This window comes from Mercenaria mercenaria, chromosome 7, assembly GCF_021730395.1.
Source record: "Mercenaria mercenaria strain notata chromosome 7, MADL_Memer_1, whole genome shotgun sequence".
Lineage (NCBI taxonomy): Eukaryota > Metazoa > Mollusca > Bivalvia > Venerida > Veneridae > Mercenaria > Mercenaria mercenaria.
The window spans coordinates 73,775,829-73,803,394 of NC_069367.1; the positions used below are offsets into that span (position 1 = coordinate 73,775,829).

Genomic DNA, 27,566 nt, shown 5'->3' on the forward strand with positions numbered 1-27,566 from the left:
GTTCTCCCCGTTGACATGTCAAGAAAAGACGCTATCTCGGACACTGTGTGCCTGGAATATTCATCAATCAGACGTCTTAGAGCAGCAATGCCATTTAGTGTCACTGCTGTTTTGGGCCTGCCAGGACGAGCCCTCTCCGTAAAGCCTTTCAGGACAAGCCCTGTTTTTAAGGACTGCCAGACCATTTTTAAATTTACATACTCACCTGTAAACAGTATGCAGTTCACTGAATAGCTGCCTTGCAGGTATTTCTAAAGAACCACGTACTTAAATGCATGCTCTAATTTTACCAATAGGTTACCGGGTCAGTTGTGATAAAGTGAAAAACATATTCAAAAGACGACCAGTATGGTGTTTATCCTAACGTCTTTGCCCAGCGCAGTACAAGCGTACGCCGATCTCTCATATGGGGGCCTTCTTTATAATATCCATCAGTTTGCTTCATTTTCCTTTTCCTATTTTCAGATGTTCGGGAGGTGTTTGATCTTTTCGATTTCTGGGATGGTCGGGATGGGCTTATTGGCGCGGAGAAGGTCGGCGACTTATTGAGATGTCTAGGATTGAACCCAACTGTTGCTATTGTAAAGAAACATGGAGGGACCGACAAGCCAGGTGAGTTTATCTTCTGTTTCGTTAGTGTTCCAGGAGATGGCGAGATTGTAACATGTTTGTGGTTGCTCATTTACACCACTACCGTTTATATATATATGCTACTGTCTCCCTTGCAATGTAGGAAAAGTCTGAGGTGGACTTGAAAGTTTTCTTTCACATATGTTTGTCATTTTAAACCTAAGTTTCAGTACTTATTATTTTCGTATGTTAAGAAAGGGTCTTTAGTCAGAGCTGAAATGAAAATGGACCCCCATCCAAGCTTTAGTGAAGGATGGGGAGCATTATTAGAGTCAAGCCGGAGGCTGAGCATGTATACTATAGCATTTTGTTCTGACTGCTCGATTAAGCCGCGAATTTAAAGAGACGATAAAACAAGCACGCTTACACCGGAAGTACATGAAATAATCAACCAAGTAATCTTAATTTAAAGATCTGTTTTGTTGCTTAAGAAAGCAACTGGGAGGGTAAAACAATAGATACACTTATTAACCAAGTAAATATTGAAAACTTCAAACAAATGTAAGTATATATACCACATACCAAATAATGGGCGGGTGTATACATGCTCAGCCTCCGGCTTTACTCTAATAATGCTCCCCATCCTTCACTAAAGCTTGGATGGGGGTCCATTATGTTTTGTAAAGCCTCTGGCTTTCACATGTATACTATAACAACTTATAATCATTCATTTATTTCATTACAGATTGAATGAAAGAAATATTATCATTAGACAATGACTGTCTTTTATAAAACCTTCTAATCAGCTCAGCTGTACTTAGTATTTTCTGCAAAGAACAGCCACTGGAAAAGGCAGCAGACACTGCAGCCCCTCTATAAGAATGAGCCTGAAAAACTGAGGTATCAATACCAGAGAGCGACAAAACGTGTTTCAACCATCTAGCTACCGTACTAGTTGTAACTGGTTGAAAAGTAATATAAGAAATCAACACTTGTTTACACTGTCTCAACTTCTTAGTTTCCTTAATATAATAAAGTAACGTATGCATAGGACAAAGTCTTTCATTCTCATAATGTTCAATTTTAAGCACGAATGAATGTCCCAGTCTAGATGTCTTTAACATACCAGCAAACATAAACATAACACAATGCTGTTCCTTCAGCATATAATCCAAGTTCATTGACACTAAAGTTTGTGCCCTATGTGCTGTAGAAAGAGCTATTAAGGCTACTAGCTTGAATGTAAGCATTTTAATGCTGAGGCCCTCAAGGGGAAATAATGTAGAAAGAAACCTAAGGACACAAGACACATCCCATGTAAATACGTACTTCGGCTTTGGAGGTTTTACACAACAAATACCTTTCATGTATCTCACTATTAAAGTAGGATCCTTACACCAACTGTTACCAGAAAAAGTTAATGTCTGTAAAAGCATTGACTTGTGAGTGTTTATCACATTGTATGACTTACCGATTTTATACAAATAATTTTAATATTTTAAAACTACAACCTCAGACGTCTGAATGGGATTTGACGCCCTGATATTGTTCCAAATAATCCACCTGTTCCATGCATAATTATATTGTTTCCTTGTACCCTCTTTCCATGAATTTGTAATAACTTTGGCAATGTCTTCCTGAAGTCCCTGATACATGAGTGATCTCCGGACATAGCCACTACGGTGATCTTCAAAGCTTTCCCTAGTGGGTGCGAATTTCCATTGTGTGGTTGAGTCAAGAGGTCTCTGTGCCTTGGTAACCTAACAGGGAGAGAAGAAATACTTTCCAATAATAAAAGGAACCACGACTGCGATCTCCAATATGGAAAAACTAGAATGGCTTTTTTGACTGTCCTGAATAATTTTGTTTAACACTTTCCCAACTAAATTGAAAGGTGGAAAAAATATGGCAAATAACCATGCCAACTCATTGTGAAAGCATCACTATGAAACGCTCCCGGTTCTGGAAACCATGCTACAAAACAGGGAGTCTGGTTATTCAACCTAGAAGCAAATAGGTCTATATCTTGGATGAAAAAATGTTTACTTGTCCTTTCAAAAATTGAAATTTTAAGCATCCATTCAGTAGAATCTGAAAATTTTCTGGAATAAAAATCTGCAGTGTTTTCTTTACCAGGGATATAGACAGCTGAAATGAAAATATCTCGCTGTATACACCAATCCCAAATTTTGTATGATAATTGATCCATACATTTTGATGTTATGCCACCCATATCATCTATATATGTCACTGCACAGATATTATCTGACTCAATTTTTATATGGACTGATCTATTATTGGAAAATAATGACTGTAAACCATAGAAAACTGCAAGAAGCTCGAGATAATTAATGTTGTTTCTTGCTTCAACCGAGTTCCATCTACCGCTAAGGGCTGTAGATTCGACAGGTTTACAGCACCAAACCAAAGAGAACTTGCATCTGTCCTACATCTAAGATCAACAGGATTAGGCCTTATAGGTTTACCATTCCTTGCCTCAACATTTTTTGACCACCAGGTTAACTCTTCAATACCATCCTTTGTCAAAGTAACCTTGTTTTCAAAATTCCTATCTAAACCCAAGCCTGCTATCTTATTTCTCTCTTAAGATCTGTAATGGAGTGGAGCTTCAAGTATAGCGTAAAAGGCGTTAACTATTAACCCAATGAAAGAAGCTAACTCCCTAACAAAGACATACTGTGAAATCATTAATTTTCGTGGGGGACTAATTTCCGTGGATTTTGTTGTAGTGTCAATCCACGAAATTTAATCCCAATGAACAAATAAAATTCCCATTTGTTTTATGTTCAAAAGTTGAAATCCACGAATTCATATCCCCACGAAATTGCCGTTTTGACCAAAACCACGAAATTTCATGCCCACGAAATTAAATGATTTTACAGTATCCTTTTTTGATTAAATTTTCTGCTTTTAAAGAGAATTGCCATAGTTTTTTTCCTTTTTAATTCACATATATGATAGGAAAATTTGTGCTGAAAACAATGAACAAATAAAAACAATAGGTCACCAGGCTTGTTTTTGTGGAAAATTGTTTTGAACACACCCACTGTTGTTGAAACTGCCAGCGATTTTTCAACATTTTCATGATTTTCTGCTTTTTTATAAATACCAACTAAAATATACATCCAGGCAGCACAATAATGTTTTTTTCTTATTACAGATTTTATTATATACTTATTTGATATCATAGTCATATTTGTAACACTCTATCCTTACAATGATGGGTACAAATGAAAAAAAAATTGTTTCATATTTACTTTTGTGAACTTTTTTCAATGAAAAATACCCATAGTGAAGACTATTTTTTTAAATTATGAAAAAACTGTTTCATAGAATTTTTTCCTTTTTTTCTTGTGTATAGATAATTGTATTGTGAGCATAAAAATGGCTAAAAATGTATGGGTCACCAGGCTAAATTTTATGTTAAGACCGCTGGAATACAACACCTGTTCGGACGGAAATGGCGCGAACCTGCCCAAATTGATTACATGTATGTCTGCTAAAAGTTTAAAAAAAGTTTTAAAAATTCTTAATTCTTTCTATAATTGCATACTAAATAATCTGAAAGGTGATATTGTCTTATCAATACTAAGTCAATTATCTTACATTATATGAACAACACAGTCTTTGTACTAAAATGTGATGTGAAAACACAACCACAAAAATAGCAAGATACCTGTCAGGCAGGACACTTTTCGATACAACATAAACTAGCATCAACATTTGATTACTGATAAAACTTATCAAAAATGTTATTTCATTCAAGATTCCTCATATTTAAGATTGTCTGTAACATGTTTCAACAAATGTTGACTTCAGTTCAGTTTTCCATAGAAAGTGTCGGCTGCGCAGAAATATGCGCATAAAAAAAACTATAGGAATTCCCTTTAAGATAATTTTTTGAATCTTTTCTGCTGTTAAAAAGATTTTGAATTGTACTGAATCAATGAGAAAACCAAAGAAGATAATTTTTTGCGTAGGTACTAAAACAGACTTTATTCTGTTAATGACAAAACCCAAATCCTGAAGTGTGTCAACAATTGTACATGTATTGTCTTGACAAACAGTTTTAACCTGATTCATATTGAGAGAATCATCTATATAATATGAACATCAGACATTCTGGTACCGTAACCACCCATATACTGGCTTAAGAATTTTAGTGAATACATAAGGAGCTGATTTTAAACCAAAAGGGAGTGCAACAAATTTCAGGAGACTGTGATTCCAATAAAATTTCAAATATTTCTGAGAATCAGGGTGAATTGGGACTGAAAAATACGCATCCTGTAAATCTATTGAAGTCATAAAATCATTTTTCTGCAAGAGATCAGTAACAAATTTGAATGTTTCTTGCTTAAAATGATCATATTTGACAAATTCATTCAAATATTTCAAGTTGATAACAGGGCGAAATTTCCCATTAGGTTTAGGTACAATAAATATTGTAGAAATAAATTCATCTTCTTCCTTAAGGGGGAATGGTACTTTGTCAAAATTTAAGATTTGCTGATTGTCTTATATACCAAAATAAACTTGAAGATATTTCCAATTGATATCATCATCTTTTAGAGCAATAAACATGCGTATGACGTTACTATGACGTCGCAAATATGACCCGTTTTCGCGCTTTTTACGTCCGTTAATGGTAGCATTAAAATAGTATAAAACTCGATACTACAAGCGTATTGTTGGCGTCAATGCATTAGATTATATATCAAACGACAGAATAAAGCAATTTCTTAGTGATCATTAACATGAACAGGAATTTTCTATCTGAATTTTCGAAGGAGGTTCGAAAACAGACATTTGGTTGTTTAAGAAAATTCAGGAAGAAAATCGATTCTGATCCATTTTGCAAAAAATTGGCCCGTGGAATTTTTGCCAAATTTTTGTATGTGAAGATTCATTATGTTGTTAATATCTATGCCAAAATAGAAAAAAGTTCACCGAAGCGTTTTTGTAGTAAAACCGTTTGAACTTGACTACTGCAGCGTCGTTAAAAGACATGTAATCGTTATGTAATGTTGCATGTGTTTCTTTTAAATGGCTTGTCATAATTCTACCTGGAAACCTATAAACAAGCAGTTATGAGACATGAATTAAATATTTCAATCTAATCGTAAAAATATTACACATTTCATAACATGCAGTATTCCAAAATATTTTCATTGAAAAGTGCGTATCTTTTAAATTACTAGAAGTTCTTGATGTTCATTTCAATAGCCACTTCATGCACCTTTTTCAAACTCAGCTGCTCTCTAAAATAAGTCGCGATAAATACGGACTGTTCAAAAGGTTTAAAAGTTAAGTTTTTGAAGAAAGGGAGTGTCGGGAGTGATAATAAAACGGAGAAAAGCAAAATAGCAGAATCGTCGATTATGCATATTTTGGTAATGTATTTGACAATGGTTGCAAAATATGCGGAAAAAGACTTTACTGAAGCCCGCCCGCTTAGCTCAATAGGTAAGAGCGTTGGTCTACGGATCTCGGGGTCGCTAGTTCGATCCTCGGACGGGGCGTATGTTCTCCGTGACTATTTGATGAACGACACTGTGTCTGATATCATTAGTCCTCCACCTCTGATTCATGTGGGGAAGTTGGCAGTTACTTGCGGAGAACAGGTTTGTACTGGTACAGAATCCAGGAAAACTGGTTAGGTTAACAGCCCGCCGTTATATGACTGAAAAACATTTAGATGTAAAATCTAAAATGCTACGGCATTTTACGGAACCCCTATTTAATAAACGTTGCAGCTGCATTAGGTAAGCATGGGATAATTAAAATACAAACATTTCCGCACAGTTCTATCCGAATGTGAATTTCGTTTAAATTGTATTAATGATACAATTAAAGGCAGATTTATAGAAACGGTAATAAGACTGTTAAAAAAGTTGATTAATTTTCTGAATCAAGTTTTTACGCTCGTTTCAACAGTATGGCGGGTAGTTTCCTTAAACATTGTTCCTGGGAACGCCCAGTACTAAACCCCTAACCTCCGACACAAACTACCAAGTGTTCTCACATAAAGAGCCATGTTCGGTAGCGGGGCTCGAACTTACAGTCCTCCATCAGTGAGATATCTCAGTGAATCAGACCACGTAGGCAGTCTTAAAAGTTGACAGTTTATATATATACGCTATTTTTCTTTTGCAAGCAGTACAACGGAATTTTAAAATTCGAATGTTACGTATGAATTTTAAGATTCCGCCGTGTACTGTTTGCAAAGATTACACGTCAAAACATTTACATAAATGGATACCGTTCTACCTGTTTTAACATATGTTATTTGAGCCGCGCCATGAAAAAACCAACATAGTGGCTTTGCGACTAGCTTTGATCCAGACCAGGTTGCGCAGTCTTGTCAGGATCTATGTTGTTCGCTTTTAAAGCCTATTGCAATTTAGGAAACCGTTAGCGAACAGCATGGATCCTGACCAGACTGCAAAGCCACCGTATGTTGGTTTTCACAAGGCGCGGCTCATTTCATTTAAATATTCTGTTATTTGTTATATTGTTGTACAGGACGGGGAAAAAAACTGAATAGAAACGACTAAATTATGAATGTTAAACATGCCATCACGGACATGCCCCTTCCGTTTACATGACGACATATAGAATGATGAATGTTCGTTCATATGCCGCCGCGCTTATTTCACAATATTGTCTTTCCTAAAATTCAATAAAAATATATTAAAGTTTGCAATGTTGGTCCAAATAGAAACTAGCAGTATACACTAGAGAACGATCACTCAAAAAGATGCTAAATCCGTTCTCGATCCTGGATTATGTACTGAGCTTTTATTTTACACGTATTTTAGAAAGAATAAGTTTGAATAGAATGGCTCTATAATAGGTCTTAATAAATTAAGAATGCTTATATTTTTAATAAAAAAACAGCCAATGAGCGACAGTAAGCGTGTCTACCTGCCTGACATAACTGAAATACTGAAAGGGCCGTAAAACAGGATTCTATCAATCAAAACAAACAATAATATGAATTCATTTGGAATTTCCATATAAGCCGACAATCTCGCATGTTCTGCGCCCCTTTTTCCGAGGTCACCGTACCGCGCTATTGATAATTTCCTGACAAGTCAACACGATGCTGGTACAAATCTATACTTTAGGTTGTGTTTCTGTAATAAGAATGTATATAACAGCCGTACTTAATCTGTATCTGTTTGTCTCCCTTGGCTATATTTTTGCATAAAGACAAAAATGGGATAATCTCGTAAATATTAGTACTAAAGAAATATTATCAATAAATCTATCTATAAATATAAATTTGCCATCAAAATATTATGTTGTTTCAAAGCAACTTATTACATAAAATAAATACACATACAAAAATATTATATATGTAAATTTAACACACCCGTGTGAGTGATAATTATCTATGACTGCTATATAACTTTAATAATTTTCTAAAAGTTAGAGTGAAAAAAAGCAATACATTTATTGAGTTTTTTGTCAATTATTTATGTTAATTTCGTTTTGAAAATTATATTATTATTGACCCTTGAGCCATTGGATATGCTATGGTATTCACTGGAAAAAGTCAATATTGTCCTCCTCCGTTGAATATCACATCATATACGATGGCTTAACAGTCAATAACTGTTTTATTATATGGGTTCAAGTTTATAAATAAGTAACAAATATTGTTGCAACATATGTAATGTTTGAAAGTAACAATAACTGTGTGAAAACTTATCACGAAAACAATTAAATATGGTCAACTTCACAGATGCCAAAAAATGGAGCAATTCTGTAAAAGCTATGGAGCCCGATATTCGTGCTCAGTTGCATAAAGAGGCAAGCAATTCTGGACTGATGTACAAAGTTTAACATATTTTTACTCTACATTTTAATTGTCCTGAATATTTTTTTAAAGAACAATTAATAATAGAAAATAATTTCCATTGCAAGCTTGTTTTCCAGTGCAAAGTGAGTTTCAATAAATCTTGAAGAAAAAGGAGAAGCTAAATTAATACAGGCGCTAGAAAGCATAGTTCCACATATGTATGGAGAGCACCATCTTTGCAGCCACTGGTGTAAAAATAAGGCTAATAATGTAAATATTCACGTGTTTACGTCATGTCTTAAGCGACGTTGTTTATTGCGTCACAATGCTCTAATTCAAATGGTTGTACTAGAAAAACGCTTCGGTGAACTTTTTTCTTTTTTGGGCACCCATTAACAACATAATGAATTTTTACATACAAAAAATTGGCAAAAATCACGGGCCATTTTTTTGCAAAATGGATCAGAAGCGATTTTTTCCTGAATTTCTTAAACAACCCAAATGTCTGTTTTCGAACCTCCTTCGAAAATTCAGATAGAAAATACCTTTTCATGTTAATGATCACTAAGAAATTGCTTTATTCTGTCGTTTGATATATAATCTAATGCATTGACGCCAACAATACGTTTGTAGTATCGAGTTTATACCATTTTATGCTACCATTAACGGACGTAAAAACGCGCGAAAACGGGTCATGTCTGCAAACGTCATGGTAACGTCATACGAAATGTTTATCGCTCTAAAAGATGATGATACAAATTTGAAATATCTCAAGTTTATTTTGGTATATACGACTATTAGCAAATCTTAAATTTTGACAAAGTACCATTCCCCCTTAAATGAATTTTCTACAGCTCCTTTGCATAACAGTTCTTTGACCTCATTATCTACTATCTGCCATGGTTCTTCGTTAAAAGGAATCTCATTTGGAATTTTGTTTTGATATGGTTCTTTTTCAAATTCAATACGATAACCTGATATGGCATTAATTACCCATGTATTCTTAGTAATAGACAGCCATTTTGAAATATGTGACTTAAGCTTTCCTACATTATTTTCCTTGAGAGCTAGTTCCCGTTTGGGGAAGTAACTGTTGCTGTTGGCGCTTTCTTTGGAATGCGGTATTGTTGCCTTGCATCTTGCCTACCTCTTTGAGGGTAAGGCTGATATCCAATCTGACTAAAGTACTTGATCTTCTAAACGAAGATCTGAGAACGACCCATTCACATTCGTCTTCTGTATATTTTGGATTTCCATTATTGCTATTTTTATGTTATCCAATCAGGCGACTTGTTCGATTGTCAAAGAGTAAGAAAAATATGCAGTTATTTCAGGACTCGAACCCGGGACCCCTCACTTACAAAGCAAGTGGCCTACCGACTGAGCAACCGGCTATCTGATACAATACGACATAAGAATTGTAAATATCAAAAGTAAATGCTAAGGTAGATTTGCAAGATTTGTAAGTAGGCTCTGATTGGCTAGTGAAGGGCCGCAGAACGAGGAAAATGAATAGGTCGTTTTCAGATCCTATGCGTAGCGTAATAGGAGATGTACTTTAGTCAGATTGGGCTGATATCTGGAGCAATAAGGCGAATTATCTTGAGGTCCAGAATAAAAACCTCTGCCTCTGTATAATCCACGTCTAGGAAAACGGCCAGTCGGCCTACCTCTATATGAATAACTGTCAGCTTTGCTCAAAGAAGTCGTGGAGTCACAAGCTTTAATCTCTTTCGCCACATCGTCACCAAACAAACATGTTGTTATTGGCATAGAAATATTACAGAGTGGATGGTATTTCTTATTCAAAGACGGTCTGATGAGATAACGCCTTCTCACTGAATGATTAAACTGAACCTGCCCCAAAAGAGTTAGGGCATCAGAAAGAAGAGTTTTAGCTTCACTGTTAGACATAATTTGCGGTTTCAAAACTTCCGCCAACTTAAGAATAGGAGTCATTCCTGCCATCACTAAGTTCTGAGTCTGAGCTAAATATCTGTCTTGTGTCTGTGAACGTTTATTCATAATTTTCCAGATTTCACTGTTAACAAGAGGAGCACATGCCCTATCACAATTCTTCGGCACTGAATATTTAGCCAACAGAGAATCTGTTTCACATTGTGAAGTACAAGCTACATTAATCATCTTAGCTAAGGAAGAAGAAACTTGTTTCCCTTTTTGAGGTATTTTCAGTCTTGGAAGATTCCACTCATCATTTTCATCAGACTCATTATTATCTTACAAAGCGTTGGCCATGTCAAGTTTAGAAGCCGTAAATGGCTCATCTGGGATTTCCCCATCAGATATATCATCAGAATTAATGGACACCCTAACATTAGGACAGTTATCAAAAGTTTCATCAGTGTATTGTTGGAATTCAGATTCCTCAACATTATTCATGTTTTGTTGAATTCCAAGAACGTCTCTGAGATTTTCAATATCAGATTTAGATAATTTCGTAATGTCTAAAGCACTACTTTTGTTTTCTTTTCCTGACTTTTATTTGAATCAGTTTTATTTGAGTCAGTTTTACTTGAATCAGTTTTCTTTGAAGTTGTAGTCTTCGAAGACTTTGAACTTGACTTTTTAGTATTCTTTTTTGGAGCTTTCTCCTTCCAAGTGTCCACTTTTTCAACTATAGTAACCACTGATTTGGGTTGTCTTACATTTTATTCATCCGAAAGACCGGAGAACGATTCCTCGTGTGAATCGGAACTAACAAGACGTCGTCTTGTTTGGAGCTCATATTCTTAAAATATATCAAATAAATATCTGAAGATAGAAATAAATCTTCAACATTTACTGGGACAACGTCCTCAGCAGCTCCAGATAAGAAATACTTACCAACTTCTAAACAATTTCTATACGAGGGTAATACACACTTTTTACTTCGCAGCACGCCAGAACAAATATGATTACTTGGTTGATTATTTCATGCACTTCCGGTGTAAGCGTGCTTGTTTTATCGTCTCTTTAAATTCGCGGCTTAATCGAGCAGTCAGAACAAAATGCTATAGTATACATGTGAAAGCCAGAGGCTTTACGAAAAATAATGCATATGTACTTCGGTCTTTTAGTTTTGTCTTAAAGCCATTTTAGAAAAGCATTCTGTCCAACAAGGTCAGACTTGGTGTTTTCTAGAATTCTGTATCCTTAATGCATGTGACCCTCAGTATTTTTCTAAATTTCAGCCTGACTCTATTTTTATTCAGCGACATGTAAACGTTTTGTTGTGTTAGGGAATTGCTGACGAAACGAGGAATAACAAGGCGGCTTGACAAAATTGGAAATATATATCTTCATATGCACTCTATCGGCTTTGAACATTATTTAATTATAAAAAGTATTATTAGCTATTATATCAAAATTATTGTTATGTTTTGGTGATATTACTACAACAGTTATTAGCATTGAACATCCTAACAATAGTACGTTTAACATTTCCTGCTGTATTTGCTTTAGGTGAAAAACAGTTCAGTTTCGAAGAGTTCCTTCCAATTGTAAAGTCTATTCTTAAGATTGAAGATACTGGTACCTACGCAGAATTCTGTGAAGCATTTAAATCTTTCGACAGAGAAGGCATGGGCTTTATCACCGCAGGAGAAATGAATTATATGTTGTCTGCAATGGGTAAGTCCTACATCTGTTGTTAGTTACTTCGTAGTTTTTTTTTCTTTTTATTATTCTTAAAAAATCACTTTCTGAAATATTTTCTTTTTCAAAAAGACAATATAGAGTATAAAAAAATCAAAAGTATTTTTGTTTCAATCCACTTTTGTAAGAATTACTTGAAATGCTTTTTATTGAGATATTAGCAAGATAAAATAAATATGAGAATCTGTAGGTTTTTATTTTGCAAGTTATCAAGACCAATAGTTTTGAATGAGTTGTATAATATTCAATTCACGTTCTATATTCTTATAATATCAGGGTATTCACTTGGCATTGTTTTCTTTTGAATAAAATAGAACTGTAGTTACCTGTTCTTTTATATGTAGTCAAAATGGATAGGAATCAACAAATGACTTTTTATGTAGCCAACTTTTAATGTGTGATCATTCTATCTGCACAAAATTTTTATTGATGCAGAGAACTTTGAATTGGTTCTTTATGGTTCTTTATGAATTATACGGTCTATTAAATTGCTTAGGTGAACGATTAACTGATGCCGAGACAGACGCCATCATGACTGATACAGACACGCAGCCAGATATAGATGGAAATCTTAAATATGAAGGTACATTTGTTTCTAATGTATATACTTACTTAGTTGTGTTTAGTGTCACAACTGCAGGATAGAATTATAGGTCTTATGGTGACATTCCAACTTTTGTCAGTGGACATATCGGCCTTCCGTAAACCAGCTGTATGGCTTTCTAACATGAACGAATTCTACTCCCAAAGCTGGGTTTCGAACCCACAACCGTGAGGGGCAAGTGAATAGAAGTTCCTTCATTCTATATCTGGTTATATCATACAGTGGTGATTTCTTGCAGAAGCAAGACTATCGATAAATGCAGTTAATCCAAATGTAAATAGACAATATAATAAATATCTGGTATGACTGTTTCTAAACGATGACTTTGTTAAATTATTATGGGTTCAAATGCACTAGGCGATTAAGACCTTCCCTCGCAGTCCTTTTGTTTTGGCCAGAAGGATGTACAGCTGTAAGAGTCTCAACTTTAACCTTATTGCCTCTTGTTAAAGTAAATAATATGCTGGATTCAGAGCTCAGCATTCACAGAAATTCAAAGTAAATTTGTGTTGCACTGCAAAAAGTATTCTTATAATAACATAGATGAGTAAACTCTATAAAAGTGTTTTAAAAAGTCCTGCATTGTTATTAGACTGAAGCTTTCACACAGAATATACATGAACTGTGGTGGAAAATGGATATTGTAGACGAAGTACTTGAAATTGTATTTTATAAAAAATAATAGGGTAGATTTCCCGGAAGCACAGAGTACCCCAAACACATCCAGGGAGCCATGCATTTTGTTGTATTTGATTTTCTCTTATTAAGACTTGTGCACAGAGTTTATCAAATTTAAAAATGTTATATAGTATTGCCTTAAAAATGTATTGATGACGCTCTTGCGAAATGCCACCTATTACATGTTCATGCACAGTTGCTATATTGTCACTTTCATGCTCCGTAGAAACATTCCGCAGTCAACATTTTTGTCCAGTCTTCATGCACATGCAATATCCTTGCTATGAATACAAACCTGGCCGATCTGCAAACAAAGGAAAATGGCTTTGTACACAAAATGTTCTAAGCTTTTTTCGCACATGTGCGGACTCTCAAAGGAGTCGTAAACAAGTAGTCAAATACTGCCGTTTAAGCGTATTTTTTATTGTGTTAGATGTTAGGCGCGTATATTTCTTACATTCGGTGCTGTGTCGAAAATCAACATTTAGGAGATGATTATATAACGTAGTTAGTCTTGAATCATCCCATATTCGTTGCAAATTTAGTTTCATTAGTGGTCAGTCGTCCTTAGGATATTTATTTATAATTTAATATAGTTCAGTATAGTTTTTAATATCTATGTTTTACGAAAGTTTCTTTTTTGACAGTTTGAACTTGATCTGTGTTCTTTAAGACAATTTATTCAAAATAGATATTTTATATAAAACATTCTATCGCTCAAAAGGACTGCGCCTGCAGTTTTTCAATTTATGACCTCTATGTCGTTCTTATACTTTCAGATTTCATCAAGAAAGTTTTGAAAGGACACGAATGGGCGAAAAAATAAACTACATCGTCATTTGCTTCGTGGATTCGATTTGTACGCTAGACGTCAACATATTTGTGTCTCCTGTATGGAAGTGTTCAATTCACTGTACATTTGTCGCTTAACACAGAAAAGGATTTTGTTGCAAACCGATACTTTTGACGTTTAGTTTTTGTTCACATCAAAAATATTGAATAACATTTTGATTTTACTCTTTCCGAGAGTAATGTTTTATGAAAATGTAGAAATTCAAAATATGTATCCTTATTGCCGTATAACTATTATACTGTGACACTTCCAGTTTTCAAGATATCTGCATTAATAGTTCTCAGCTGTAACACTCTTTTATACATTATTATTCTGGAATTCCATAAGATATTTACGTAAAGGTAACGTTTTTTAGCAGGACTTCTGTTTAGGAACGCGATATCTGGCTATTGTATTTCAAACCTTTTGTCAATTTTGTGTATATATTATCCTATTATATTATGGATAACATTATGATATATTAGTACATACAAAATTATATATCAGACGTTACGTTCTAAGATATATTTCTGATAGTTTATGCTAATATCATTTGTTGTCTTTGTAACATATTCTTCTCATGATATTGTAAGGCATACATCCTGTCATTGCGTTTTTATTTATTTTAGCATTAATTTGTCTCAAAGACTTTCATCGAGACCATCAAACACCGATGAATACATTGTACCGAGAACAATACGCATTAAGAATTACATACCATTATTGTTGCAAGTCGACATAGGATCTTCTGTGACGTGTTATTTCATAAAGATAATGGCGTTTTGCAGTCTTTTGCCCACTTGATTCAAATAAGCATAATATATCAGTACTAGAGTGGGAAAATACACAACGATTTAGGCATTTTAAAACTGAAGATCAAATATTCCTCCGACTTATCTACTTGTCTTATTTCACTCATTCTCAGTACTACAAATGAGTTCAGTATATAGTTTTAAGAAAAAGAAAACAAAGATCATTTTTAACTTATGTCACATGACACCATTTTGCTAAATACTGCCGTTTCTTGATGATACATCGTCTTATGCTAGATGGTTGTAATGAAGTAACATTCATAGCTGTCGTTAGTATCGCAGTCATAGAAAAGGCAAAGCTGATATTGTATAAATCTGTTCAGACATATCTTAGTGCTCAAGTATGGTGCTGCATTTTGTATAAAGGTCCTCATAACCATGTAGTTGTTACACGTCATAATATGCGTATCTGTTTGTAAAAATTTAATTGCAAAATAGAGTATAGTAACGTATTTTGTCGCTTACATAACCCTTATATATGATGCATTAGCCACAGCTGGCTCTCCTTTACGAGTAACATATGATCTCAAGGCGCCAGGTGCATAAATGTAGCAGACAACAGAGTACATGACAAGTAGGTAATATGTAATCATCACTTCTTAACAAAATCCTTAAGGCATACTATTTACCAATGCCGATATCGATCTTTCCTAGATTACCGCTAAACTCTCCTAAACCTTAATAATACTTTCTTTGATTATATTTAGAATTTAGAGATAAAAGAAACAAAACCAGCTTTTTACAGTGGTTAACAACCCTGCATTATAAAGATGTTAACCAAAATCTCGAAACTCGCTTATCCTTTTCCGATGCAAATAAGATCATTTGTCAACAATCTCTTCATCCAACCAAAATGTTTTTATTCTAATACATATAAAACCTTGAGTGAAATCTGTCCATCTGTGCTTTTCAAACTATAACCAAATTGCAAGCAACAACCCTTTAGATTTTACTTAACGTCCCATTATCCTTTAGACGTTGTTTATTCTAAAGCTTTATTTTTAAATCTTGAACAAAATTTCTTTACTTTATTATTTACCTCGTTAAGTTCCTACTTTAAGTTTAGACTACCATATAATAGTAGTCTGCCCCAACATCTTTGTATCAACAAAATGCCACTAAAGTCGAACTACGGCAGATAATTGTTGTAACAAAGTAACCCAACTATTCTTTTTAATATAAAGTAACAGATATACATGCGGCAAGTCACCCTCATTTGGAGTAAACGACATTTTTATACATTATTGCACACAGGCTTTACCTCAGTGAATGATTTTATGTGTGGAGATTTACATTTTCGTAGGCAGGTACTAACCTAAGAACTATGACTTTAAGATGAACTTGTAATTCTTGCAGGCACAGCTTATCGATGTGATTGCATTTATATTCTTGAAGGTTGAGCTTATCGGAGTGGATACTGGTGAAGTTGAAAATTATTGCACTTTGCAGGTTAAGCCTATTGAAGTGCTTGCCTTGGAAGATGAACATTTTCATTTTTGCAGGTTTAGCTTATCAAAATGATTGCGGTTAAACATATCAAGGTGATTGCAATTGATGGCAAACATTTACATTCTTGCAGGCTGAACTTACCTAATTGTTACGTGTTTTACTAAATGATTGACAATACAGATAAATGTTTAGCAGTTAATGAAGTACTTCCGTGTTTCTTCATACTTAATCATTCATTATCGTTCATATGAAATAGTTTTTCCAGCATGATCAACCTTTTATTTTTTTTCCATATAAAATGGACTACTGGAATGTTCTATTTGTCAAACAATTTCAAAGGTGTCAACATAAATTATGTTGCAAGTACTAGCATTGTGTAAATAAGTTGGATTGTAATACATTTCAATTATAAATGAGCTAAACTTTCAAAAGAACTAAAACATAATTTATGAATACCTTAGGAGACCACCCTGAACTAACTTACCATATCTAAAATTGTATTCAAACAACTGTCTGTTTGACAGATATCTTAACCTAAAACCTGTGTGCTGGGATTGTTATATTTTTTGTTGTAGCCCACATATATCACTTACCATACGTCCTACCTACCAATTATAAATATAAACTAACATTTTCTCGTCTAACTATTAAACCAACACTTACACTTGATTTTCTTTAGAACGTGTTATTGTTTGCCCTTCTGTTTTGGATTTGAACCCTTTGTTAGCATGATTACGAAGAATTTTCAAATTCGTCTCCACCTTGGATTGTTTATACCGTTTTGAAGTATAACCCAATGCCCATTTTCATATAACATACTTCTACTTCTGTTCACACTCTACATTATGTAAGTAAGTTTCATTACAAGTAAACATTCATATTGATATTTATAAATATATTTACACTTTGGAAGGATTTAAAACTACTAACTATAGCCGTTGTCTTATTTATTGGTTTGCTTTATTACAGTGACTATTCCTCATTGTTTTTATACTGAAACGCAAACAGGTCGTGAGCTGACTGTAAATACATTAACTTGGCTTGAGTCCTCCATCTACATGAACCCTCTGTCTGGCTTTGTCTGACTTTTTCCTCGAAACACCTTTCCTGAAATTCTTTTCCTCTGCTTGATTTTATCAAATTACTATATCGGCGCTCAGTAATGTACGTTCTTGCTTGCCTTTTTAATATAAAAATCCCAAAAGTATATTTGATATTGATGTAGAACGTTTTCAAAAGAAAACAGAGATATTTTGTTACTGCATTATAGCAATCTAGCAGCCACGATCTTCACAATAATGGTATGTAAGTAAGACGAGTTGACGTCAGTCGTACTAAAGTGTAGAAATATTGGGGTTTTAAACTCAAACAGTCCGATATCATACTGATGTACAAAAGTTGCGTATGTTTAAACTTAGTATGCTGCAAAACACTCATTGTAGTAAATAATCATTGTGAAATGCTGTGTTGGTACTGTTGCTTATTTTATGATATCGTATAAATTCTGTTTACAACAACAATCATCAGAGACGTTTTTCACATATTTATAACTATACATTTTGTACATGTTTGTTATCAAAATTGGATTTTTGATCGGGGCTTTTTGTTTAGATGCTCATATATACATGTATATATTCAAGCAATCGTTTGGGAATCTTGATTGCATTTACTTTTTCAAGTTTGTCTTTTATAGATATAGCAGCAAAATGTAGAATATTTATACAATAATTGTAAGACGTTATGCAGAATAAAAAGTAAATTTTAGTAAATTTTTGGGTTGTTTTTGTTTTTATGCCCCCGGACATATAGCGATCGAACTGTTTATCCGTTTGTCCGTACGTTTGTCTGTCCATCCGTCCGTCCGTACATACCATATTTCACATTAATGACCCGATTTAGTTCATATTTGCACTCAACAATCATTGTGGCAAGACCTACAAACTATCTGACCTATATAGATGCCCTTAAACCTCATATGACATCATCTTCAAACTTAAAACCTTAAAGGTCATACAGCTCGCTAAATTGACCCAATTTAGTTAATACTCACACTCATTAAACATTATGGCAAGACCTACAAAACGACCTAATATACATGACCATGACCTTCATATGACTATCACCTTAAAACTTTAAACCTCACAAACAACATGTTGGTTAACAAGATTTTACCATTTCGCCTACAGCCCATATTAATGACCTGAATTAGTTGATACTCACACTCAACAATCTTTGTGGCAAGACCTACAAACGGACCTATATAAAAATGACCTTGATCCTCATATAACCTTCATCTTCAAACTTAAAACCTTTATAAACAACATTTTTGGTCCTGCATCTCACACAAATGACACAATTTAGTTCGCAATTTAGTTCATACACACACTCAACAAAACAGAAAAAGTGGAAAACCACAGGTCGCCCAAGACAACATAAACGAAAATGTTACACATGTTACAAGTACCAGAATATAATTTAGAGACATCCGCATATGTATTCATACAGCGGTGCATATGGAACCTTCAATGATGCACAGAGTACAATTCCATGAAAAGCGGCGTATGGTCCCCAGTTAAAACAATAGCTTCGCCCTAAACGAGAAAACAATGAGTGGATCTAAGAACTAAACAAACTGGAATTTAGAGAGAGAATATGGGGTTATGGAACCTGCATATCACAGAAATTGACAAAAGACAAAATTTAAAAGCAGCCACCATATCCAAACGGTGTTAAACAATACACAAAGCTATTAAAGCGGGAGTATTGGAACCACACAAGCCGAAATGATCAATGAAAAAATTAAACAGTACACTAACACAACATAAATGTCGTGCTGAACGATCAGAAGATCGAAATATAACAGCTCTGATTGAAGGTACGTGGCGACTTTTTATTGCCGCCACATGGCACAAACAACGCTGCTGTGATAATAAAATAGAAAAAGTGGAAAACCATAGGTCGCCTCACACTCAACAATCCTTGTGACAAGACCTACAAACTGACCTATATATAAATGACTTTGATCCTTATATGACCTTCACCTTCAAACCTTTACAAACAACATTTTTGGTCCTGCAACTCACATATATGACAGAATTTAGTTCGCAATTTAATTCATACTCACACTCAACAAAATAGAAAAAGTGGAAAACCACAGGTCGCCCAACACGACATAAACGAAACTTTTGCAGGCTCAGTTTGATTGGGCCTGTTCATGGACGGTTGTGGAAATGCAAGCTACCATCCACGCTTTATAGCCCTGGGTTGAGTAGAACTCAACATTTACACATGTTACAAGTACCAGAATATGGTTTAGAGACATCCGAATATGTATTCATACGTGGTGCACATGGAACCTTCGATGATGCACAGAGTATAATTCCATGAAAAGCGGCGTATGGTCCCCAGTTAAAATAATGGCTTCGCCCTAAACGAGAAAACAATGTGCAGAATTAAACAAACTGGAATTTATAGAGGGGATCTGCGGTTATGGGACCTGCATATGACAGAAACTGCCAAAAGACAAAATTAAACAGCAGGCACCATATCCAAGGGGTGATTCAGCAATACCCAAAGGAGTATTGGAACCGCCCAAGCCGAAATGTTCAAGCTGAAATAATAAACAGTACACTAACACAACGTAAATATACCTCGTGTCAATATCTATAGAATTACCTATATATAGATGACCTTGAACTTCATATGAACTTCACCTTTAAACATAAAACAACAAAAACATCTTTGGTCAAATATCCCGGTCATGATTTTGCGCAGCTCCTTTTTTGTATTTTTCTCACAAGAGTTTTCGGCAGACGAAGCACGGGTCCCTTTTCTGATTGCAAAATAAAGTTTTATCATTGGTCAAACATTTACAAATTCAGTCAATCAGATATTCACAGTGTAAGAAGAAGTTATTGCAGCATGTTATATAATATATATCCTCAATTTTAAAATAGTATAAAAGATTATGCTGAAGTCGTATTTATATAATAGTTTAAATCTAAGAAAGTACGGATTCTTAGATCCATACAGAAGCCAAGTAGACATAGAATGATAACGGAGCGTTTCTGATAATCTGCAGATTGAACTTGTACCTGAGTGATCACTACATAGCTTCCTTTCTAAGTTTAGTTTAGTATCAGCTCACCCTGAAGCCACATTCTTGAGTAGCACAATAACCCTTTTCCGTATTTAGGTGATGAGGTAGACTTTAATTTTTATAGCATTTCTTATACAGTAATTGCATCTTACTTAATTTTGTGTCTGTCCTATTTCGACTGATTTATCTGAAAACCAGGTTAAGATACATGTTCCCAGATCTGTTATGGACTACTTACTTCGCGCATGGTCCACGCTAAATAAAGTCAAGTCAAAGAGGCCTAAAATAAAATAGTGTTTGTTTCCCCTCCCACGACTGACCCCCCTCCCCCCCCCCCCCCCCCCCCCCCCCCCCCCCCCCCACACACACACACAAAAGTGACGCAGCCCAAAAAAAATTATTGCAAGATCCAGTAAAAGATTAATGTTTCTTCTATGTTAAATATTTCTAGGTTCGAATAGTTTTGGGACGAAAACAGACAGAAGTACAATTGTACTGGTACAAATTTCACTTTGTTTCGTATCATTATTTTCCGATAGAAGTTATACACAATCCTAAATGTCTTCAGTGTTGGTAGTAGGTACTTGTTTTCATTTTATCATTTACCTTTTAATAATGTTATTTTTGTGGCTAACATGCATTTTCTTTCCTTATGTCAAATTGGGATCCTCAGATTGGGGCTGTGAAAATTTTCAATTTTTTCAAAAGTTCAATTTGTTTACATTCGGAGAAATGTTACTTTTATGATATAACTATGAGATAACCTGGAAGTTTTATAACAATCCATCAATAAAGCCAAAATTGAAATTTAAAAACTTATTGGTGAAAACGATCATATCAAGATAGTTTTTAAAAATCTAAAGATAAGTTCAAAAGATTTAAAACTTAAGTTCAATGTTAAGCATGATGTTCTATAACATGAATGAAATTGTAATATATTAAAAATGAAATTAAGCAAATACCAAAATCAAACTGTAGTCAAAATATTATCATTTATTATTTCAAAACATGCCCTTATCTGTTTAGGTATATTACTTTATAACTATTTTTGAAATAAAATACAAACAATATTTTCTCTACTAACCTACCAAGCCCTCACTGGTATGGGTCGCGAGATGGGAAACAAAGATGTTTTTAAGTCTCGTCTGATTCCATACATTGTATTGAGGCCTAGTCCTTTTTGTGGTTTAGTAAGCAATATATTTTATTCAGGTAAGCACCGGCCTCAACCTTAGATGACGTGATATTCGCCATATATACTGATTCTTGTCTGGACTGCGGTATCTTTGGGCTTTTTATGGGCTTTGGTATATTCCCATTGATAAACTTCACAAACATTTTTTAGATAACAAAATGAAATAATGTATTGCAAATAAACTACAAAACTGTAATTCTTGCTTTTAGACTAGATAACTATAATACATCAAGACAGGCAGTCGTTGAAGTCGGATGCTGGCTATCGAGAATGCAAGTGTTAAAAAATGTCTATGCCTTACAGTCTCCCTTCTTCCCGTATGTTTTATATCTGTTAAATCCGTCCTTGTTTCGCAGTTTCTTTCGTCTTTTAGGCGTACACAGTCAGTGTGCATGTTCATAGATACTTATATGATCACTTATTGCCGTGTGAAGTAATTTTGGCTGACTCAATTATTACTCCACTACCGGTCATAGACATGTTTTGAGGCTAAGGTTTGCTTGGTTCTGTCCGTCCTTTTGTCCGTCCGTCCACAGTTTCTTGTCCGGGAAGCATGGACCAATTTTCAAATAACTTCATAGAGGTTTTACCAATAATACAAGGAAAGGTAATGCACCACATCAGGTGACTACATTTAATGCCGTGGCTCACTTAGGGCTCAAAATCGTTATATAGTTTTATATGTAAGTATTTTATGTCCGGACTGCATAGATGAATTTTCAAATAACTTCACATTATTCCATAGCTTTATAAAGCAATATTCATTGTCCGGAGCATGACCTTGTTACTCCTTGAGAAATTTTGAAATATTTTACATAAAGTTTACCACCGCAAGACGATGTGGCACATGCAAGACCCTGCTCCCTCGCTTAAACGTCAAGGTCGCACTTTGGGTCCAAGCATTTTATGAAAGTTTATATAGCAATACCTCGTGATCATAACGTCGTTATACAATGAGGCATTTTGAAATTTTTTTACACAACTGCACAAATAGTTAACACAGTTTAGCAGAACCTTTATAACATACCCACACCTGATAAAGGATATTAATCTGTCTAGCATCTTTTTACAAAACAAAAGACTGTAATAAGGACTGACTACCAGAAGCAATAATTTACACTTGTAAAAACCAGGGTAAAATATCATTTGCTACCTTCTATAGTTGGCTTTTGTATGGCGAAGAAATGCCAATAAAGCATTGGTTAAAGTTTAGTCAGGGTGTAAAGGAATATTGTGATATTTCGACAAAACCTCTTGAAATGAAAGATGATCATTTCAAATAGAAAATTGTCAAATCACTACTTATAATACGTTTTACATACAAATATATGAATAATCATCAGAATTAATGGATGGTCCATAGAAGCAATAGAAGCTGTGTTCTGCGACAGTACTACCGTACGTTTACGCCATTTTTTCAATCATGCCAGTTTAACGGCTAATATTTTTTCCAGAAAAAAACGTAGACCCCGGAAATTTCACACAGATGCCCCGAAAAGATAAATCTGTTTAACCAAATGGATGAAAGATTCATATATAGTTCAAAAACAAAGACATTTGCGTAAAACTTTGGATTTTTGTTCTAATTTATTAGACAGAAGAAATTGTTCGAGAATTTCAAAAACATAGCGATCGTTTTCAGACCAGAAGTTGTAAATGTAAGACAAGTTCATTCTTGTTGAAGGATTGGCTTCGTATCATTAGAAATAACTGAAAACATAATCAACCTCCAAATCTACATCGATATTATTTTTGCCAGCGAGATTATTTGTGCACCGGCGTCTGGATAGCCGGTTATCCAGTTGCTACAAAATTAGTTTGTACAAAAAATGTCACTTTTTCAAGAGCAATTATTCTTCTCTTACTGTCATATCTGAAGCTATTAATACTTCTGATCCTGTAAAGTTTCTGGTATGGCTTCTATACATACAACACAGTGTTCCAACTGCCCATTTGGCCAAAATCAAGGCGTATAATTTTTCTTTAACTGGTTGAATCTGATGCTCGAAATAGAATATCGTTTTGTAGGTGATGTGGATGATGCATGTAAACGTTATCTTTCAAATATATCTGGTTTTGCATGTAAATTATTCAATTTCATTGTTTAGTGAAACTAATAAGGTAACAAGGGTAATTAGTCGAAATTAAACAATTGCGAGAGAACATTATCAGACCTGATTTGATCTTTAAACAACATTAGCTAATAGAACTTGTAATTAATGTAAAAATCGTATATTCCTCGTCGTTCATCTTTGTCACCAAAGTTTGGATCAATATGCTGATTCCTACAACAAATTTACAATCGAAATTTAGTATCCCAAATTTACAATTCGACTTAAACAGATACGAGGCGTGATGGAATAATGCTCGGAGGGGCAACTGGGGTCTTCCTCCACCATTAAAGCTGGAAAGTCGCCATATGACCTATCATGTGTCGGTGCGACGTTAAATCCAACCCAAAACAAACATACGAGGCGAGGTTTTTTGTTTTTTATTTGTTTTGTTTTGTTGTTATTTATTTTTTTTATTTTTTTTTTTTGTGGTACAATAGCCACATATGTACACATATACATTCCGTATATTTTGCAAGGGTACTGAGCAATATGAAAACATTTTTTTCACAGTTTTATATATTTTATCTCTGCAATGCCAAGTTTTAACTTCGACACATCGAGGGACTTTAATGTCACTTTGAGACCACTGATGTTGCAGTCGAATTTGCTTAAACGGAAGAATAATACAGGCATTAAAAAGGACCGATTTAAGGGACTTAAGATAATCTTAATTAAACGATAAGCGAGTTCAAGAGAGATACAGTTTTTTTTCTTGATTTACGACAGATTGGATAATTCATGAAATACTGCATCATATATAGGTAAGACAAAAGTGCTCTCATTTTTAGACAGACTTTTAAGATTGATAGAAAGTAGAGATTCACTTGCAGAGTATGGGAGGTAAACTGCTCAGCTTGTTGATTTAATGGCTGCAAATGTTGCATAGCTGAAAATAGAATCATCATTAAGTTGGCATTTGTTCTGTTAAAAGTTCGTTGAAAGTTATGAACCTGAAAATGAACAGATTATAATAACTTCTGGTGAAATGTGAAGGAGAACATAAACAGGAAGCGGAAGAAAAGTTATACTATGCTTTAAATGTTGACGTATGAAAACATGTTTAAACATACTTTATTAGGGTTTCTTTTGGGTCGGTTTGCGAGTATGGATTGGGGGTACTTGATATTATATTATTTGCGTTTTAATTGTTTATATACTTACTGATAATGTTAATGGATGCATAGTCTGTCTGTCAAATTGAAATTAAAACTTAAGATTGATTTACTTGCTTTTTGCGATGAAAAATATTTACATGGCTGAACATTTTATGGACTGCATCATTTATTGCTCTGACTCCTGCAAAGGCATTGCATATATGTTAGGTCTTCTTTTCATGTTTTTCATGATTATTTACACCAGCATTTTTGTGACACCTGGCACATTTTTATACAATCTCGCAAGGCAAACATATGTTTATGACAACACAGAAAATGACGCCTGACAACCTTTGGCTTTTTCCAAAAGTAAAGAAAATGAAAGTACACAGGCATTTGTATTGGTCTATATTCAGGGTTCACCCCGTTTAAAAGTATGCGCGTGGTCTTTGTTGTATGCGCGTGGTCTTTGTTCTTTTTTTTTTTTTTTTTTTTTTGCTAATGAGGAGTCAATATTCAGCATTTTCTGAACATTTGAAAATACCTGGCCTTTAGCACAATATGTCAGCTTTACATCTTTGAAAAAATATTTACACGTGGTAAAAACACAAATCCCACAGGGATCCGTAACCTAGCTAGCAAGGGTATATGGAGATTTTGGAACTTTGTCAAATTGTTCAAAATGCCCTTTTTGATGTTGCTTAAAACTGTCAGTATATGCCTCAGATGTCAGATATGTTTGTATTTCAGAGATGTAGACTTGACATTTGAGTACGGAAAGGATATACCGCTTCTTCTCGTACCATTGCAATCGTTAGGAATTCTCCTGGTATTACTTTTATTAACACCAGCCTGTAACTTTTAACATTGTAGAAATGAAAACTGGGGGTTTTGTACAAGTAGGCACAGAATCGTTTTTACACATGTGTTTGCCTCGGTGAAGCCATCCACAGCTGTTTGATTTTATTTTTCATAAAATAGTTTACTCAACGACATAATATTCCAAAGGTCACAGCAACGCTGAGTTGAATACGATTGTTCACACACTGACTATTTCTAGGTGCAGACACAGTATCTTTCTTTAATCAGTCGTTTTGTCCTTGTTATTTTTCCTGTTTTACTTTTTCTATGATTTATTTGTTTACGTATATACATACAGTGTTATAGGATAATGGATCGAAGAGGTTGTGTGTTTGGAATGTGACTTTCCTTGTTGGACGCTTATCCTTGTTTTTACGTACACCACGTCGTCATATGAGAATCGTAATGATTAAAGATATCATCTCACATGTAAAAATGAATAACCGTGGATACAGCGACTTTTGCAGTCACTCAGACTTAAATCAGTACACACATTACTTTTTCTAAGAGCAAAAAAGTACAAAGACACAGTTTTTGAGCAAATTACATTTAAAGAGTCTTGGTTTAATATTAATTCGCTTTTTAGCTTTACTAATTACAACATCTCAAAATAATTACACATATGATTAGGCAAGGATTTTATTTCCACAGGTAAAATGTCTGAATTAATTTCTTTCATTTATAAGCGATAATTAATCAAAAAATGTATCACGTTTACTTCTTGCACGATAAAATATTTGGTTCGAACAATACAAGAAGTAAGCATATGTCAGTTCGGCTCCTTTATGTATTATGTCTTATTACATATAACATTCTAATAAGCAGCAATAAACCTCTAATACGGAACTCACTTTTTTGCATCACGTAAATGAAGACAATGTATAAGCCGATTGCATTTCATTAACAGTACATTTATGTAATTGATTATACGCTAACAGAAACTGTAACCGTTGTAAACTCTGAGTGATGTATTAATATCAAGCACGAGTTTGTGTTCTGTCATATCTGTATTACAATATTCATGATCAGGCATTTAATATTCCGCCTTGGATGAAGGGATGGTATATTGTGTTTTTCTAATGTCTGACGTTATATCTTTCTTTCCGGCCGTCCTCCCGTCTTTGCTTTCTGATCAATAACTAGAGAATGTTTCAGCCTATAGATATCAAACTTCATAGGATAACGGTCTGCGGTCAAAACATGAGACACTATGTTCTTGGACCAGTAGGTCAAATGTTAAGTACACAGTGACATTAAGAATGAAACGGTTTCCGATCAACAACAGGAGAACGTCTAGGCCTACATTTAAACTTCATAGGTTGAGTATGTGCGGTTACTGAATAATATCTATTGATTCTGTTGTACATAAATCAATGGTTAAGGTCACAGTGCCCTAGAAACTGAAAATCATTGCCGACCGATAACCAGTTAATGCTTCGGCCTACAGTAATCAAACGTCTGAGGATGATTGCTTGTTGTCAATAAATAACCTGAGTTGTTGTTTGAGTCATTATGTCAAGGTTAATGTTGCAAGGAATTTCAGACTGAAAACATCTAGAATACATTGGCATGCAATAGTCAAACTTAAAAGGATGAGTGAGTGGTAACTAGATAACCTCTATCCCTTTTGGTCTCTTTAGGTCAAAGGTCAAGGTCACATTGGCATCGAAACTGAAAATGTATCCTATCAATAAGTAGAGAAAGCTTTGACCCAATGTAGTCAAAATTCACATCATGAGTGTTTGTTTTGGGTTATTAATTCAAAGATCAAGACCA

At 34.4% G+C, this 27,566-nt stretch overlaps 1 protein-coding gene across 1 annotated transcript in view; it reads left to right on the plus strand.

Moving 5' to 3' along the window:
- The window catches only part of LOC128558667 (myosin, essential light chain, adductor muscle-like), a 51,037-nt gene extending 32,839 nt beyond the window's left edge, over positions 1–18,198 (plus strand). The window contains exons 2-5 of the mRNA XM_053548665.1: positions 466–612; positions 11,861–12,028; positions 12,549–12,635; positions 14,114–18,198. Coding sequence (XP_053404640.1) covers positions 466–612; positions 11,861–12,028; positions 12,549–12,635; positions 14,114–14,160 — 449 coding nt within the window. The 3' untranslated portion in view covers positions 14,161–18,198. The remainder of the gene's footprint in view (positions 1–465; positions 613–11,860; positions 12,029–12,548; positions 12,636–14,113) is intronic.
- Positions 18,199–27,566: the final 9,368 nt, after the last annotated feature.